Genomic DNA, 18,052 nt, shown 5'->3' with positions numbered 1-18,052 from the left:
CCCTTGTGTGGAATTTTTAACTCACACCTGAAACAGCCAAAACCAGAACCAGAACCAGAAACAGAGGCCCCTATGCCACATCGCTAAAGCACTTCAACTGCTCTCTGATACAGAAATTAATTGCGTGGATCGAGTGGCCAAAAAAAGAGTTAGAGAGACAGGGAAACAGGGAGAGTGTGTTACCAAAATGTTGACGCTTTGCTAAGCCATAGAACCCCGCCACCCCCAAAAGAACCGCAGAGACCCACAAAAGTGACAAACGCAAACACATTTGCCATACCATCCGCCAGATACGACAAGTATCTGTATCTGTGTGTGCGTGTGTGGTGCAGCACTTGACGAGATTTGTTTATTTGTCTATGCGAATGGGTCTGTCCCCCCGTCTGTCTGTGGCTGTCTGTGTTTGGATTTGACCGTCTGGGCAGCAGCGACAAAACAATAAAATTAAAGAAAAATCTACGAGTATACATATATGCATATGAGATCAGAGATATAGCGAGAGACGGGGCAGAGGTAAAGCTGGAAAATCTGTTGAAACAACAAATCTGTGAAATCTTTTTGTTGTATTGTGTCTGTTTTGGAATACGCAGGACCCGCAGGAAAATACCATTCAATACCATTTCAATGGAGCAGCAAAATCGCTTTCAACAGCAAAGATAATCACAAAGAATGGAGTCAAATTGGGAATTTAGATGAAAGTTAAAGCAGTTTTTGAAAATAGAATAAATAATTTTTGAAAGCTTAACCAGGGCCTTTTCCTAGTGAAATCATTACCTGAAGCATCGCCCAAAGTACTGGACGCACCTCCAACCCCTCGGGGAATTTCGTCGTGTATTTTAAATTCATTTAATAAAGCATCAGACAGACACTTTTCATTAAGTTATATTTTGTTTTTGTTTTTTTCGTATATCCGCAAAATGCAGTTTGTAGAGTTTTGATTGAATTTCCCGCGGCAGACACGGCGGGGAGTGGGGATAAGATGCAAGGCCGCAAACTCGCTTTGATTGAGTGCGCAATTTGTTAATTCGATTTTCGTTTCTCTATCGCTAGTCCCTTTTTAACCATTTGTTTAAGCAGGCACAAAGTTTTTATCTCATTTAATTATTTAATTTGTTCAACGAGTGCCGTGAGGTGAAGTGATGTGAAATGCCTCCAATTCGCATGTTTTATTAATTATATTTTCCTGCATAATTTAATATAAAAATGCATTGTGTGTGCATTCAATTATTTATACTAAATCGTTAGTATGTAGTTTTCCCTAGCTACTTGCTATTATTTCTATCCCTTTTTTGTTGATTTGTAAATATATTACATGGTGGCGTCTGTTGTTATTTTTTTAAGCTGAATGAAACATTTGTTTAGAGTTAATTATTTTATAATCAGACCAAAAATAATTGTCGACAAAATATGCGTAAAATTGAAGAGAATCGGCTTTGAGGTGTAAAAATTTGTTGCGTTGCATTTTGATTTTTTTTAATTTAATTTTTTTCCCCTTTTTTATTTATCTATTTTTTTTACGTTGTTACAGAATCTTTTTATAGGAATTTTATTCAAATTTGCCTAGTACAGGAAGATTTTCGTTAATTCCCTCTCCCCATTTCAGTGTGGCTTAGCAGTAAAAAGTGCTAAAAGTGCCTGTTACTCCTTTGGGACTCTATTTTTTTTTTCATCTCATCTTTCATTATGGTGCCAATCAGTGGAAAAAACTCAGTTTTTTCTCTGAATTTTGCTCATTTCCGATTTTGTATTGGGGAAAGCCAACACCTTTCGGGGCGATAACGTTTCAACAACTTTCCAGTTGATTAGCCGGGCATTTTCTTTCACTCATTTTCTTCGCACGTAATTATCTGCCAGCTGCCAAACTAAGAAAAATCCTTAACAAATTGATAAAAAAGGATGTGAAGAGAAGGAAGGCCATTGAACAAATGTTTTAACTTGACTCTGAGGTGGATATTTTTCTGTCCAAAAACTGCTCTTAAAAATCTAAGGAAGGCAATTTTATAAAGTCTGATAATTCCATTTGACTTGTGCCTGTGCCTTCTGCCATTCTACATTCTACTGGCCATTAAGTGGATCAAATGTCGGTCAGAAGTTGACCCAAATATTACTGGAGCGGCAGCTGCACATTTCGTAGGCAACAAAAGTTGGACAAGGACTAGGACTGCGACTGTGGCTAATGTTCTGTTGACTCCAGTGCTTTTCCCCACTTTTGCTGCCTCTTTTCCTGATCTCTCTCTCTCCTTCTCTCAGTCCATTTGATTTTTTAATTAAATTTATTATGGCAAACAGCATACAATTTTATGTGGTTAGGAGGTTCATCCTATTTCTGGGTCACATTGCTAATGACTCTCCGAGATGCAGTTGCAAGCACATGGCAAGAGTGCTCTCTTGTGTGTGTGGCAGCCACCTCCGACTGCTCCTACCTCTCTTCGGACAGTAATCTGCTGATAATGACTTTTGAGTCTCTCTGAGTTCTTCTGTGTAAATTATACACATGTGTTTCGGTTCCTGGGTACACAAACTCCCTGGCATTTAAATTCCCGATCTGATTGAAATTCGAAATTCGACACTCGAAGTAGTTGTCATTACTGAGTAACGCTTATTTGAGTGTAGTAGCGCGACAGAGAGAGAGAGAGGGAGAGAAAGTCTTCGATATGAAATTTCATCAAAAATACGTTACAATTAAAATATATATTTTTTTTCGCCCTTAGAGTTAATTTTAGACCTTATCACATTCCTTCTCTTTGACGCATACCCAGCAACATTGAGGAAAATCTATGGTCGTGTCCACTCCAGTAGTTTCACATTCCGCAAAAAAAGCTGGCTGTTGGCAACTGAAATTAAAAGATCGATTTTCGATAGACAATCAGCCAGCAAAATACTATTGGGGGATACTTACTAGTAAAATATACCCATTGCTCTATTTGCAGCAACTTCACCTGATCGCGTTCCTTTGTTCCCAGTTGGGCTCGCAAATTTCCAAAAGGTATTTTTTGTTCATTTTTTTTTCCATATTTTAGGTTTGGTTAACGAATTTTAGCTCCAAAGTCTCTCCATAGATTTTAATTAGCGATACCTTAAACGACGCCAAATTAACGCACCTATACACAAAAAAATAGAGGACACAAAATATAATTTTTTTTCGACTTTTCCTGAGTTTTTAAAGTCAAAATTTCGTAAAAAATACCGCACAAAAATCATCATTTTTGCATTTCAATGCTTTATATTTCCCAGACGGTAAGCTGTAATCACAAAGTGTTTGGGCTTAACTTCTAGCTGTTTTAATTATCTTTTCAAAATAGCAAAGTTCTTTACAACCAGACGTAAGATACTAGAGCTATGTGAAAAAAACAAGCGCTACCTCTAAAAAAAGCTTAAAAAAAAAATACCAGACTTCAAAAAATCTACAAAAAAAAGTTCTGCCATAGAAAAAAAACCATAATTCTTTAAAAAATTTTAAATCCCCATATCTATCAGAAAAAGTCGGTTTGGATCCTTGAGGAAAAAAAAGTTCGATTTTGTCGAGTAGTGTTATCTGTCTAATTCCGACGAATAATCCGGCAATTGCTGGCCCGTCAAGCAAGGTAATTTGAGATTATTCTCTTCCAGAAATACATATTTTTTTTTATACAGAAAATATTTCCATATTTTCTCTAAGGAAATCCTATCATGAAAGTGAACATGGTGAAACATTTTTGGCACCTTTGCACCAAATTTTGTATGAGTAAGTCTTCCATAAACAAATTTACTAAGAACTTCGAGCTCAGGACTTTGTTGTATTTGTTCCCCATCGAAAATGCTATAAAGATAAATCCCATTTTATCTCTTCCCCCCTTAAAGAAAGCAGCTTTAACGGTGTCACCCTGTACATAGATAAGTCCCTTTAAATTCAAGTGTGGGGAATCCTCTCTGTATGGATATCTACACCGCTCTGAAATTGCATACAATTTTCATTGCTATTGTTGCAGGGCCGCCAGTGTTTTGGCTGCGGCTTGCGTTTTGTGTGCGTGTGCATAGAAAAGCGATTAAAATTTAAAATTTACACGCAATTCAGCAGTGAAAATGCAGTAGGAAAATGAATGGTTGGCAGATAAAAGTGGGGGAGCGGCTAGAGGATCGATTGTCCAAGCGGAAGTGGCGTTTATGATTTGGAACTAATTGCAGCGTGGACCGACCAATAAGCACAGCGCAGAAGCGTAAAGCAGAGGGGCAGTAGAAGTGGCAAGAATTCACGTACTGTCGATATCACGACTAAAAGATTCCTTCTATCGAGAAAAAATACACTCAGGAAGAGAGCCAAAGAGAGCACATTTGGTACCAAGAATTCAACAAAAAATTAAACACAGTACTTAGGCGCAGATTAGGGTATACTAATCCGAAGAACCTGACAGCGTATCTCAGAGATTTCATCTTCCGCACAAACCGAATATACCCTTCGGACTCCACGAATACCGGGTATAAAAATGCCGTTGGAAGTGGAACGAGGATGAACAGTGGGTGGAAATTTGGGGTGCGGAAGCCATTCGTGGTAATTACAATTGCATTGCGGTTAACGGGCAAGGCACACGCTAAATCACTCAGAGAGTGAGAGAGAGAGAGAGAGAGAGACAGTGTGGACAAAGAAGCAGCAGGGGAATGCGACCATGCAGCATGAGGAGATTTTCCAATTTTGAATAATGCAACTGCAACGCCGGAGGCATAACTCTCCCACTACCTCTCTCTCTCTCTCGCTACGGGGTCCACTGTCACTGCAGGTGGAAGTCGGCGGGCCCGCTCTAAGAAGAAGCCGTTTTGCTGCATAAATCAACAAACATACAAATACCCTGACGGGCAAATTGGCGACTCCCGGAGACTATGACCACATGCCCGCCCCAATCCAATCCAATCCAATCCGTAGCCCATGCCCAAGCCCAATCCCCAGAGAAATGCCTGCCTCAGCTGGTGCCTCTTGTGCAGAAGGTGTTTCCATTCCCCTGCAGTCCCGTTCCGTTGCGCCTCCCGGGCATTATGGAAATCTCTTGTTGACTTCCACAAATGAGCAAACGCACGAAGCCCACTCCCAGTTTCAGTCCCACAGCCCCAGACATATGCAATTTGTGTATCAATATTTACGCGGCTTTGGCCAAATTAATGGCCCGTCTCCCATGCCCACCCTGCCTGCCACAACTGAGGAGGAGATTGAGGGATCCCTACGCTGTATATGATCCATGTTTAATAAATATTGTTTTTGGCTCAATTTTCCATAAACGAGAACATTTATTTCTCATTTAATGCACTGACAAATAACATTTGGCTTTTGTTTGAATAAAACGCAAAGATGATTGAGCGCTTAGGCAATCTAAAAACATAATTAATTGATGGAAAATATTAGAGGAAATGTGAAAAATATATAGGCAGAGAGAATGGAAGAGAATGGCTGAAGAAATTCGCTAAGCCACACTGGGAGAGAAAATAAATATGTATTCTAATGAAACGAAGAAATGGTAAATGGAGATAGGTGCGCCGCTCTCTTCGCGTATATTCGGAGTAAAGACGTTCAAATTAAAAAAATCCCCATTCAAAATATCGGTTTATAAAGCGAACTCAAACCCATGCAAGCCATAATTTCATACGAATATAAACCAACCAATCATTTCCATATTGAGTTAACCCGCGCATTCCATGTTTATTTCAACAGAAATTAAATTTGTGCCCAGCCACGTTTTTCCCCCCACCCGCTGCTGCTACTTCTCTCCTGCCACTGGGACTTCATTCCATTTTATCGAATGACTCACACTGCAATGCATTTGTTGGCATTGGCGTGTATATTGCGTATCTGTGAGGTGTATCTGTGTATTTATAATTTATATGCATTGTCAGCGAGCGCGCAGGTTGGCCATTGGCCATCTCTCATGCTGTTCTCCTGCCCCTTACACAGGCATTCAGGCGATTGTTTTATGCGTTTGCACACAGGACGCAGGACACAGGACACAGGAGGCAAAACACAGCTACAGCTACAGCTACAGATGCAGACGCAATCACGCACACAGCAGCAGCAGCAGCCGATATTTGCATTGTTGCATATTTAGCAATAATAAAATATTTAGTGCCATTTCCATAAATTTATTATCGCCACATTTCTGGGGGGAGACAGAGAGAGAGAGAGAGAGAGTTCTCTCAGTACATTCATTGAACAAAAATCGAGAGGTGGCTGCATTTTGCATTTTACAGTTTAAATATTGCGTTAAGAGCAGTAAATAAATGTTTGGGCATACGGTGCGTGCGTATGATAAATTTTGCAAATTTTCAATTGTAATTGCAGCAAGATTAAAATTTTATTTAGTGCCAGAGAGAGAAAGCTTTGCCTGCTCCTGACCCTTTCTGATTTTTGAGTGACTTTTCAGCCCAAAGATAATTGTCTCTCCATAGATATATTCTGTACTTTTTACTATACTTTTCAGGTATTCTTTTCCATTGGATATACTTTTACTGTTAGGTATACTCTTCCTTTAGGTATATTCTCTGCTTGGATATTTTTACTAGTATATAATTTACAAATTCATCTATCGAATATATGAGTGTGTGTACGCCCAGCTATATTCCCTGATTAGCTGATCATCTGCCCTTAAATATAACTCTTCCATTAGCTGCATCTCGTTACACTTACGTATGGTTTACCCTTCCCTAAGCTTACCATATAATTCGGTAGCTATGCTCACCTCCTACCCTTAGCTATACTGCTTCCCTCAGTGCTCCAAAATCTGGTAGTCTGTCGCTCCTTTCCCAGCCGCCCCCAAAATGGCAATCTGCAATGTAAAATGGCTCTGGTCGAATGATAAATTACACACCTTGCTCCAGGACTGGACAATCAGGTGAGAATCAAGGTGCGGTCACTGGTTTAGGGGTCAGAGGTCTATTCAGCAATTTGTTGCATTCATGCATTGCGCAAATATTTCCCAGACATTTCAGGCATTTTCTTTGGCCATCGGGGAGGGGCTGAGGTTTATTCAAAACAAAAGCCAATATCTGAGAGGAATTTATGGGTATGCTCTGTGATTGCAAGGAGATTTTCGAGTGGGGTAAGGGAGAGCCTCTAGGAGCCTAAGAATCATAAATATATAAATACAAATGCGATATATGTATGTAACGTTTTATTGATGCATGTTACAATAAATGAGGGACACATTTTTATTCTGTTTCCTGCAAAAGTGTTCCCTTGAAGATCTCCAGAATCATTTTGGAACGCATATACGGCATGTCCTTTTGCGAGAAGGTCAAAGGCTGGCAGCGTGTCACGAATTCTGCCGCCATGCACCGCAATCAATCATACACCGCAATCAGAACCGTTTACCTGCCGTGGCATATTCTTTGCATTTTCGATCTAAAATTCCGATGTGTCGTATGGCACTTGGCGCTTGTCCATTGACTCCACTTCAACGTACTTTGTGTGGGCACGCAGCGGGTGATTGTGCCTGCTGCCCAAAGAGTCGTAGTAGCGTATGTTTTATCTTTTAAATTGATCATTGCTGTGCCCCAATGCACATTGTGCCCATTTACCGGTATTAGAATATAGTCATAACTAAATAAATCAACTTTCTTTGTGTAACGACGAACACCCTTATAGCCAGACTGCAAAAATCGGTTGACGAAAAAGCTGATAAACGAGTACACAGTCGGTAATTGGTTATCTGTGCGTCTGGAGCGTTCGCTAATCAGTTCCACATAAAAGTAAATAGGGCAATTGAATTTGTTGGTCACAAACTAAAATAAAATATAATAAATAAAATTAAATATATAATATATTATAAAATAAAATATGTATTTAAAATAAAACATATAAAGTATATAAAATAAAATATATAAAAAATAAAATAAAAGATACATGAATAAAGTGGGGACCAAATTAGAGATGTAGATATTTTAGTATAGTATTATTTACAGCAGGCGCGATGCTTTGTCTAAAGATCAGACTCTGAATACGATCATAAACTGAGCAAAACAAAAATCACTCGCAAAATATTCGCAAAAAAAAAAATATATTGCCCAATCATATCTTCGCTTTGTTATCTCTGAACAGACGTGAACAAACATGCAACAACAACAATTTAAAGAGAGAGAGAGAGAGAGAGAGAAAAGAGAAAGAACGTAAACCGTAGAGCAGAAGACAGCATTAGCCTGAGCACCCACGCAATTCCCCTTGAATTCCTTAAAAAAAAAAAAACACCTGCACTCGCTCACACATTTACAAACGTAAATTGTGGATTTTTTTGCATTAGTTTTTTAATTACTATTCAGAAAATAGATCTCCATAATTTTAGCCACAAATTAAACCATCATTAACTGCGTTTCAAATGTTAAAAAGATTCTGATTTATATTGAAATTTACTGACCACAATTTCCCAAAATTTTCCACTGCTCCGACACACACGACATCTGACAATGAACGAACAAAATCTGAATTGAATTAATGAAAATTCTTTTCATATGTTGAAAGAAAGCATAGCCTGCTTTTTCATGTACATATGGGCAGTTCCGACAAAAGGTCCACCAGACCACAAATCATAAAAAGTCAATAAAAACCGATTTCTATATAATTTTTTCCGGATATTTTTTTCTAAATTTATTGAAAGGTAACTAATTTACTTTATTCACATATAATTTCATTAACTTTCATCCTAAAACCTATGAAAATAAGCAAAAGTTCACGTTTTTGGTATTTTCTGGTATTTTTATAGACATGTTTTCTTTTACTATTATCTCCTAGGAAGAAGATGATTCTTGATAAAAGTTTCTCCTTAAAGTCTTTCTAATATATTAAACTACCTAAAACCATTATCAGAACGTTGGTCGAACCTTGGCTAACAGTATATTTTTAGGCTTTTATAATCGCGGAATTTGGTAACGTAACGCCAGTAACGTTCGCCAGATGCCTACGCGGATTTTTAACAAAAAAACAGGAAAAGTTTTTACATGTAATAAGTTTGAAAATGAACTCTCAATACTTCATTTATTAGCACAAAAAATGTTATACAGATAGCCCTATCCAATTCGCAGAGTTTTGCCATTTTGTACCCCAACCTCGAAAACCACTTCTGTTTTATGTAACGCACTTTTAGTTCATACTTTGGCTTATATCTTTAAAACCGTACGCTCGATTATTGCCATTTTTCTGGTGAATATAGGTCTAACCAAATTTTATTCACCGAGGATAATCTTTTTTCCAAATTTCAGTTTTTTTACCATCTTTTTCAACATTTTGTCGTACGAATGTAACGTAACGCCAGATAGGAACTGCCCATATGTATACGGAAATATTGGGACCTTTAATAACACTTTTCTTTTCACAAAATTTTGCACAGGGGTTGTCGTTTGCCAACACTACTGTTCCATGGGCCTTGAATGATGTTTCCCATTCTTCTTCTGTTGTGTGCTGTTATCGAATGAACAGCAGTTAAAGTAAATAATCAATGATATTTATTCATTTATTCGAGCAGTCTTTTTTTTTTTTGTATACTTTTGTTGTTGTTTTTGTTGTCCATAAATTCTTGGTAAATGATAATCATAAACAATTTTGTCGCTTTATGTCGATGGGTGGGTGGATGGTGGTGACCCTATTGGGGGGGATTATTGTGTGATGATAAATGTGCTTAGGGTTCACGCCGAGTGTCAATTGTGTGTTTGCGGATAAATAAAACACAGATTAAACCATATATTATGGTCAGAAGCGTGTGCACACACACACAAACATTTACGTAAGGTACACATACGAGGGAGGTTGGTATGGGTTGAGTTTACAATTAAATTATTTAATTGTAAATTTAACTTTGTCAAATCAATGCGAAAAAGAAGGAAATTTTTAGGGAATTACGTGGCTTATATTTAAGTTTTAAGTAATGTGGTATTCTACATTTTAGTAGTACTACTTATCACTGAATGGCTAGAAATCGACAGAAGTCGATAATCCATCAAATTCTGCATTCCCTTGAACCATAATCCGTAAAGAACAAAACTCAACACACAATTTTAAGCCCCAAAAATGGTTTCAGCTTCTGTTGTTAGCCATAATTCGGGTGTAAGAACGTTTTAAAGTTTGATGCACACGAATTGCTTGGTCATAAGAGAGCAGAAAGAAGAGAGCAGGGTGGGGAGCAAAGAGAAGACCAGAGTGAAGAGCACAGAGGCGGCGGCGGCGAGGTCTATCCAATAAGCAGCTCAGGGAAGAGCAAACGGATGTGCCGGATGGAGGCTGAAGGCTGGATAGGAGCTGTAGAATGGGAAGGACCCAGGGCTGGACCAGGCATTGTGGCCTCACTTTTAGGTCAGGCTGCAGCACGCAGTTCCTTTTGTTAATGATACTCTTGTTGGACATCAGCAAATGTCCCAACAGGAGCATCATTCCCATCATCCCCATCATCCCCATCATCATCATCAACCAGCAAAGGATGTGCTCCCCCAAATAAACATTATAAGAGGGAAGCGGTGAGCTGCTGCTGCTGATGCTGCAGGAGATGGTTCTGAACCATTTTGTGGATTTATTGACATTCTGTGATGTTATTAAAGTTGATTGCCAGAGACTGTGCACGTTTTTGGCTTAGACGAAAGGGCCATACGGCCGGCCGGCCGCCTGCAACGTATTTCCATCCAGTCGCTGTCCAGCAAGTGCTGCCTCCTATTCCCAATCCTATAACTGTTGCACCAATCCAGCAAGTGCTGCCCCATCCTGAAATTGCATACTCTTCCTGCAACTCCTCTCTCCCTCTCTCTCTGTGTGTGTGTGTGTGGGACATCAGAATGCAGCTCAGGCACACAGAGATACAAACAGAATGCAACCGACGGAGAGCTCACTGCGGTCAATTCGAAAGAAACAATAGCACCCACCCCTCAAACAGCCCGCACTGAGAGGGAACCAAAAGAAAAGTTCCAAAGGTAACAATAAAAGAAGGGTAATCTTTAGGGAATGTAGCTTTTGGATGCCCTTACAGGATGATACCCTTGCGACAGATCAGACTATGGCAGTCAGAAATATGTAGGTTTTAGCCATCCAATCGTGGCAGAGTAACGCAACGATCTACAACTACATCTAGATATTTCTTTGTGCTATGATTTGCCCTTTGGAAGGGTATTAAAACAGCCTGCTGCGTGGGTAAAAGGTATCTTCGATGTACCTTTAGAGTAGAAATCGTTTGAGGAGCGTTGCCGCAGCAGCAGCAGCATCATCATCAAGTCTAATATGCGCATTATTGGTTTTGTCCTGGCTTTTGGATGGTCCCATTGTGATCCTGTGCCCATGCTGCAGCAGTTATCCTTAATATGCCTTGCATATTAATACGCTTATTCTGTCCTGGCAAAGGGACTTTCCTCTCTCCTTCTGCACACACTCGACATGCAAATATGAAATGCAAATTCTAGTATGGCGCAATATTAAAATTTACAGAAGAGAAACAGAAACCGAAACCGAAATGAAAAATGCTATAGCCCTCTCCCCACCCACCTCGCTCCCTGTTCCAGTCAATTCTGCTGTGCCGACTACGCATTCAAAAAAAAAAAAACAAATCCTTTTGATCTTATTTTTTAATTTAGGATTTAATTTGGTTTTCTTGCAAAAGGAGCAGCCGAGCCTGCCCTGCCTGCTGCCTTTTCTGCGGGGCAACACATGGCGTATACTTGATATTAATACGCAGACTGACTCGCTCGCGTGCAGCATCCCTCCTCCCCCCCCAAATTTTCTCAGTTAAACTTATTAAAATATAAATTTATATGTGAACAAAATGTATGCCAATTTTCTTTGGTTATTTTTTTTGGTTATTGTTTTTTGCATATTAAATTTTGAGGTACATTCCTATATATTCAAATTTTATTTCATTTTTTCGCGGCTTTTGCGGCGCTTTTGTGCGTTTCACATTTTCTGTGGGGAAATTGAATGAAATTAAGTTTATTCGGAAAATAAAATTAAAGAAATTTCTGTGGTTTAAGAGATATATAGTAAAATTGTTAGCTGTGCAAATTTTTGGAATACCGTTTTTAATTGCATTTGAAATACCGTTTTTAAATCCTCTAATTATAAAATTTTATATTTATTATTTTCTATCGCAAATGTTCGTTCGTTTATTAATATTTTCCCCTATTTTGTTATATTTATCTTTTCAGAAGTTCCAGGCCTCAGTGAAAACCTCAGCCTCAGCCCTTTCCTTGTAAGTAATTTCCACAGATTTTCCCGTTTTTCCATATCGCTTTTACACAGACATTTTCGCGCAGTTTGTCAACATGAAAAGGTTAACAAGGTAAATAAAACACGGCCAAAAAGGTAGCAAAAAGAGAGAGAGAGAGAGTGAGGAGGTAACAGAAGTTAACAAAGGATACCAAAGGATACAAAAAGAAAGCATGTAAAAATCAAGAAATAAGGCCCACAAACAATGTGGCAAAAGGTAGAGGGGCGCATGCAAATCTTTGCATAAAATGGGGGTGCCACAAACAGGAAAGGCTACAGAAGAGGCTACAGGAGGGAGTAAAAGAGGGGCTACAGTGGGGATTTTAGCCACGGGTTTTTCGGCGGGGTGTACTACGTTCTGTGTGTGTTTTCTGTGTGTGAATAACAACATTTTAAACATGTTTGCCTTTTGGTTTTTTGTGCCCCACTCGCGCCTCAACGTTTATGCAATTTATTTCTTCCATGTTCTTCTTCGCGCCACTGTATCTCTCACTCTCTACCTCTCTCTCTCTCACTCCCTACCTCTCTCTCTCTCTCTCTCTCTCTCCAGATTTTTCTGTCTCTTGTTGCTCCTTTCTTATGTTGCGCCTTTTTTCGTGTGTTGTGTTCTGTGTTCTGCTGCTCGGTTACAAAGCATGCCCCGCGGCTGGGCAATGTATAATCTTTTGCTTGTCTTTTGAGAGAGGAAGAGACGCAGCGAGGCTGCCGCTGAAGTTGAACTCTTGACAGTCAGCCATGCCCTTCGCCACACAACAACAAAAAAAAAAGAGGTAACAGGGCCTGGGAACCAGAGAGAAGGTCCTGGTTGAAGAGATCGCGTAGCATAAAGAACAGGACAGGAAAGTAGTGCCAAAATGTGCTGGAAAGGCAATAGAAATTATCGGAACTATAGGAATATTATTTTTAATCCAATAAAAGACTGCTAAAGTGGTTGGAATTGTTGGTAAAATTGGTAAAAAATTATCTAGTCTAGCAAAAATTATCTAGCGCACACAGAAACCTTTAGAAATTATTTTGGCTCTCATACTCCGTATACCAATACTTTGGGTAGAGTATACACAAAATACATACATATATATTTCCCACTGAAAATTGTCTACTCTTTTTTGCCACTGGCAATTTTACTGCTGGTGTATACAACATTCTTTTGTCGGTTGAAAGGTGGAAAAGGCGAGCTGAAAAGTCACACAGCTTGAGGCGGGGAGGTCAGCGTTTCGCATCAGCATCAGAGACTTACACAAGACTTTAAGGCAGAGTTCCGCTTCTTTTGGAACAAAATAAGTTTAGGCAAGGCCCCCTCAACCATTTGTTAACCTTCGCTTTAGCCTGTCAACTATTTTTTAACCTGAACTTTAGCATAGTTTCCAGAATCGGCAGATACTGTTGGGCGCTGTGAGCAAAAGTTTAAAGCCCAAGAATGGCATGCCATCCCCCCACCCCACCCTTCACTCCTTTTCCCCTTTGCTCTCTGTGTCATGTTCCTGTGCTGCCGCCCCTGCTTGCTTATGCAACTCAAGTCGCCACGCTTGACACATTTCTCCAGAGAGACGACCGAATGCCCCATCCCGTACCGCCCGCACGTGCCTCCTGTTGCGAGTAGTCCAGCTGCCACCGGAGGAGCAAGCTACTTGTCAACGCAGTCATCAATGTCGGCCGTGACAGCATCACAGGCATCGCAGCGCCTGTAACTATGCCAAGCTTTTGCAATGTTCGCACATTTAGTTGCCACCCCCCCCCCCCAGACGTGTTGCATGCCACACACACAGTGTGTGTGTGTGTGTGTGTGTGTGTGTGTAGGTCACTGTGCCAGTGACCATCATAAATGGTACAGAAGGACGATGGACGAGGGCAAGAGAGAGCGACTCCTAACCAATATTAATGAGCATTTTCTGTGTTCATCGGCAAATTGAAAATAATATGCGTTCCATAAAAAATGATGAAACAATCTTGCAACCTTATGACCCCAAAAAGATGCCAAGTGGGAGGTGCAACAGGGGCAACTATTATTGCTAGCAGTCTTGGGTAGTGCACAGAATATTTTAACTATTTTATAATTGATATTTCTCGGTTTGCTAAAGGCATGGAACTTTATTAAATACACTTCGAAAATACCTTTCGAAAGCCCTTTGGAAATCCCACATTTAATGCTGAGAGAATGCCTTTAAATGCCCATCTCAGAGGCCATCACGGAACTTGCTTAAAAAGGTGGCACATCCATTAATTAAAGTCCAGTGGATGGCTGCCACTTGACCCAGTTTTTGCTCTTTTAGAAATATTTACGTTAAAGCTTATGCTGTATAAAAAAGTTTTTTCCCTTTTTTAAACTTTTGTAGCTGCAAACTTTTAGGTTTTGCCAAAATGTTTCAACTGAAAGGTGGGTCTAAAAAAAAAAAATAGTCTTAAGTAATTATAATTATCTATCTAGAGTTGCCCTGCCTCTCTGTCCTTCTCTTCCCCTAATCATATGCGTGATTTAATATGATTATTGTCGTTTGGATTACCCCTAGAAATGTAAAAAAACAAAAAAAAAAACCCAGTAAAAACCAAACCAAGCAAAACTTTGGCAACTGTGTGTGCAGCACGTGCTGTGCCTGCCGCCTGCCCCAAAGCGATGCCTTGCTCTTTTCCCTTCCCTGCCACCCTGCCAAAGGCGACAAATAAAGTTGTGAATGAATCACCAACACGCAAAAAAAAAAAAAAAGAGAGTAAAACCTTAACGTCACGTGCACAAAAACTTTCTTAATTTAAAAGAAATTTTCCAAACAAACTCAATTAAATAATTTTCTGGGCTAAAAAAAAAAAAAATTAAATGAAAACGAACAGAGTTTTTTTTTGGGTCTTGTCTTGTGGCTTATGTCTATTTTTATGCCAACAATTTTATACATACTACTTGTGGCAAGGATTCATGCGACTGCTGTCTGGGAAGACACTTTTAATGCCACAAAATTTTTAATTGAGCTAATCCTAAAAACCACATGCTGCTGCTGCAACTCTTTTTGCCTGGCTAACGAGCCAGAGATGTCAGCTGTGGGGCTGCTCTGCAAGTGGGACACACATGTTGCACGGTGGGGCAGTGCAGTCAAAAGGCATTAGACTGTACCTAATGATAATTGCTTTGAGTTAAAAAGATTAACCAAAGTTGGCTGCACACAAAAAAAAAACAGAAAAAAAAGACAGGAAAAGTTGATTTCCAAAAAGGAAACTCCCAGCAACAGATCAAAAATACAAAAAATATATAAAATAAATTTAAAAAAAAAATGGATCCCGAGGAAGCATTTCTAACTCAACGAAATCTTGTTGTCGAAACGTTAAAGCACTTGGATGACATGGCCAATGCCCATAAAGCAGCAGAGTAAATCCAAGACAAAAAATGCACTAAATATGTTTTGAACTAAGCTCTAAATAACTTCCCCACCAGAAGAGGCAAAGATACTAAGACGCAGGAAGTGGATATTACAGCGGGTGTGACAGAGGGCAACTACTTGGTGATTTCTCGCGTGGAGCGCACACAAAAGTCCAGTGCTCGTTACACACCCAAAAAGTTTATAAAGTCGGGAAGAGTCAATTTAATGCCATTCATGCAACAGATCGATGTGACACACGAGGCGCGCCTCAAAGCGCGTAGGGAACGCCATGTGGCAGCTGAGAATTTTCGCAGGTATGCGGCATGGCACTCCCCTAAGAGATCATCAGAGTGATACTAAGTGATACCTTATCCCACCAGATTGGGCAACGAAGAGTTCCGTAACGGCATCTACGACAAGGCCATATACTTTTACACCAAGGGTCTGCAATATGTGACCGATACGCCTGTACTATATTGCAATCGGGCCTTGGCAAGGATTAAGTAGGTTTATTTTGAAACCCAAAAAATCAAGGCAAAAATTTATGCATTTACTTTGTAGGAAAAGGGAATTCAAATTAGCCCTCATAGATCTGGATATGGTGGTATTTAAACTGGATCCTGGTAATATGCGGGGCTGGCTTTATAGGGCTGGTGCCCTAGCGCGCATCAACAATGAGCCCGAGTCTCAGGTGGCCATACGCAATGCGTTTATCTTCAACAGAAATCCCAAGGATCAGCGCTACATTCAAATGTTTGTGGAAAAAATGCGCGAATTTTAAACAATTTATTTCTTTGTTTAGTTTTTTTTCTTTTAATTTGTATTTTATTAGGAGAAATTCTCTGTTATAAAAACAGAAATTCAATCAAATGCCAATCGAAATCGTTTCATTTACTCGTGGTGTCAGTTGCAGTCCACACAAAAACTCTGCTGCTGCAAAGTTTCATAAACATACAAATTTAGTTCGATAAAAAAAAATCATTAAAAATATGCAAAAAAAATATATGAAAAATGTTTTGGCTTTTTTTCCGCTCGCTTTTTGCCTCTTGTTGATGAAATTTTCCATTTTTTTATACACTACGAGTAGGTTAAATGGGGCTACCATGAGAGGTTTGTGGATCATCTATTGCTTTATTCATAAATTTCTGTGTAGGCAAAAGTGCCTGAAATTATTATCAAATCTTTAAAATGTAATAAATAAATATAATAAAAATTAATATAATTAAAATAAATATAAAAAAATAATATAATGACCTGCTGCAAAATTCAGCTTCAATGCAATTACTTATTCGATTTGTAGTCGTATGGGGGCACCTGTATATCGTAGCACTATTCTTCCAAAAAAAAAAAGTATTCTTTGATTTAACTTATTAATCTTCTTATTTATTTATTATTATTTAAATCTAAATAAAATAAAATTGCATAATTTATACATAAATATGTATCATAGGGCTATAGTCAAAAGTTCGCGCCGTGGCAAAAACAGGAAAAAGTGTATCAAAACCATCGACTGCTGACCTGTGGTGAGCGCGCATCCTTTTCTTGTTTTGCATAAATTCAATAAAAATTCCTATTGTCATGAGAATATTTGCCAATACAATATACAGGCCAGAGCTACAGCAGCGAAGGAAGTTGGAGTGTAGCATCTACTCGACGCTCCACTCCAACTTCCAAGCGTGAGGGCCACTTATACGCTTCGTTGGCGGAGCTGCAGCAGAACCGGCACCGGCACCAGCACCGGCACCAGCACCAGCACCAGCACCCGCCCCTCTCATCGACCACAAAAGACTGACACTGCGGCTGCAAATGCGGGGCAAATGGAAATTGCAGAACTGAAGACTGAGTGGGGAGGGGAGGGAGGAGGTTCGTTCTATAGGGAATGAGAATTTTGTGTGTGGGAGCTTTCAATATGGCGCCAACACCATTTGCATTTGCCCCTCGGCCGCCAATCTGCACCCAAGCGCTTGCTACTGACTGCCTCCTGCTGTCTGCTGCCGCCCAGCCTCTTGCTGCAAGTCCAGAAGCAGTCGTCGTCGTCGCAGTCGTCGTAGTCGTTTCCCCCCCATAATGAAATGCAGTTCAAATGCTTGGGGTATAAACTTTTGCCACAACAGGCTTGCAACCAGTCAGGGCATTGCTGTTGGTTGTAAACTAGCAAACAAAACGCAACGGAAGTGCCACAAAAAGGGTTTCACTGTTTGTCAATTGTGTGTTTGTGTGCAGCAGCAGCAACGGCGACGCTGGCCGCAGAGTCGACACCTAAACCAATTCCCGCAAAGCCCCAACCCCAAGCCAAAGCCCCGGTCCTCTGTCAATCCCTCTGCCTGGGCCAAACAATCCCTTGGCACTACTGACACGCTAACTGACTGCCAACTTTCTGGCCCTCTCCCTGTCTCTGGCTGTCTGGATGCTGCTGCTGCTGCTGCTGCTATGTGCTGTGCCTTGAGAAATGCAAAAATGTTTGCGGCTTGCTGCGGCTCTAATCAACACTGCCTCAGCCACTGTGCCACTCTGGCACTCT

The 18,052-nt window shown here is 39.9% G+C and overlaps 1 protein-coding gene across 1 annotated transcript; it reads left to right on the top strand.

Annotated features, from left to right (window-relative positions):
* Positions 1-15,370: 15,370 nt before the first annotated feature.
* Positions 15,371-16,400, top strand: LOC111065496 (tetratricopeptide repeat protein 12). Its single transcript, XM_022353715.2, has 4 exons — positions 15,371-15,539; positions 15,606-15,845; positions 15,912-16,034; positions 16,093-16,400. The coding sequence occupies exons 1-4, from the start codon at positions 15,445-15,447 to the stop codon at positions 16,310-16,312; spliced, it is 678 nt and encodes a 225-aa protein (XP_022209407.1). The 5' UTR covers positions 15,371-15,444; the 3' UTR covers positions 16,313-16,400.
* Positions 16,401-18,052: the final 1,652 nt, after the last annotated feature.

Source organism: Drosophila obscura, unplaced genomic scaffold (genome assembly GCF_018151105.1).
Source record: "Drosophila obscura isolate BZ-5 IFL unplaced genomic scaffold, ASM1815110v1 contig_4, whole genome shotgun sequence".
Lineage (NCBI taxonomy): Eukaryota > Metazoa > Arthropoda > Insecta > Diptera > Drosophilidae > Drosophila > Drosophila obscura.
This window is presented reverse-complemented; position numbering and strand designations above follow the sequence as displayed.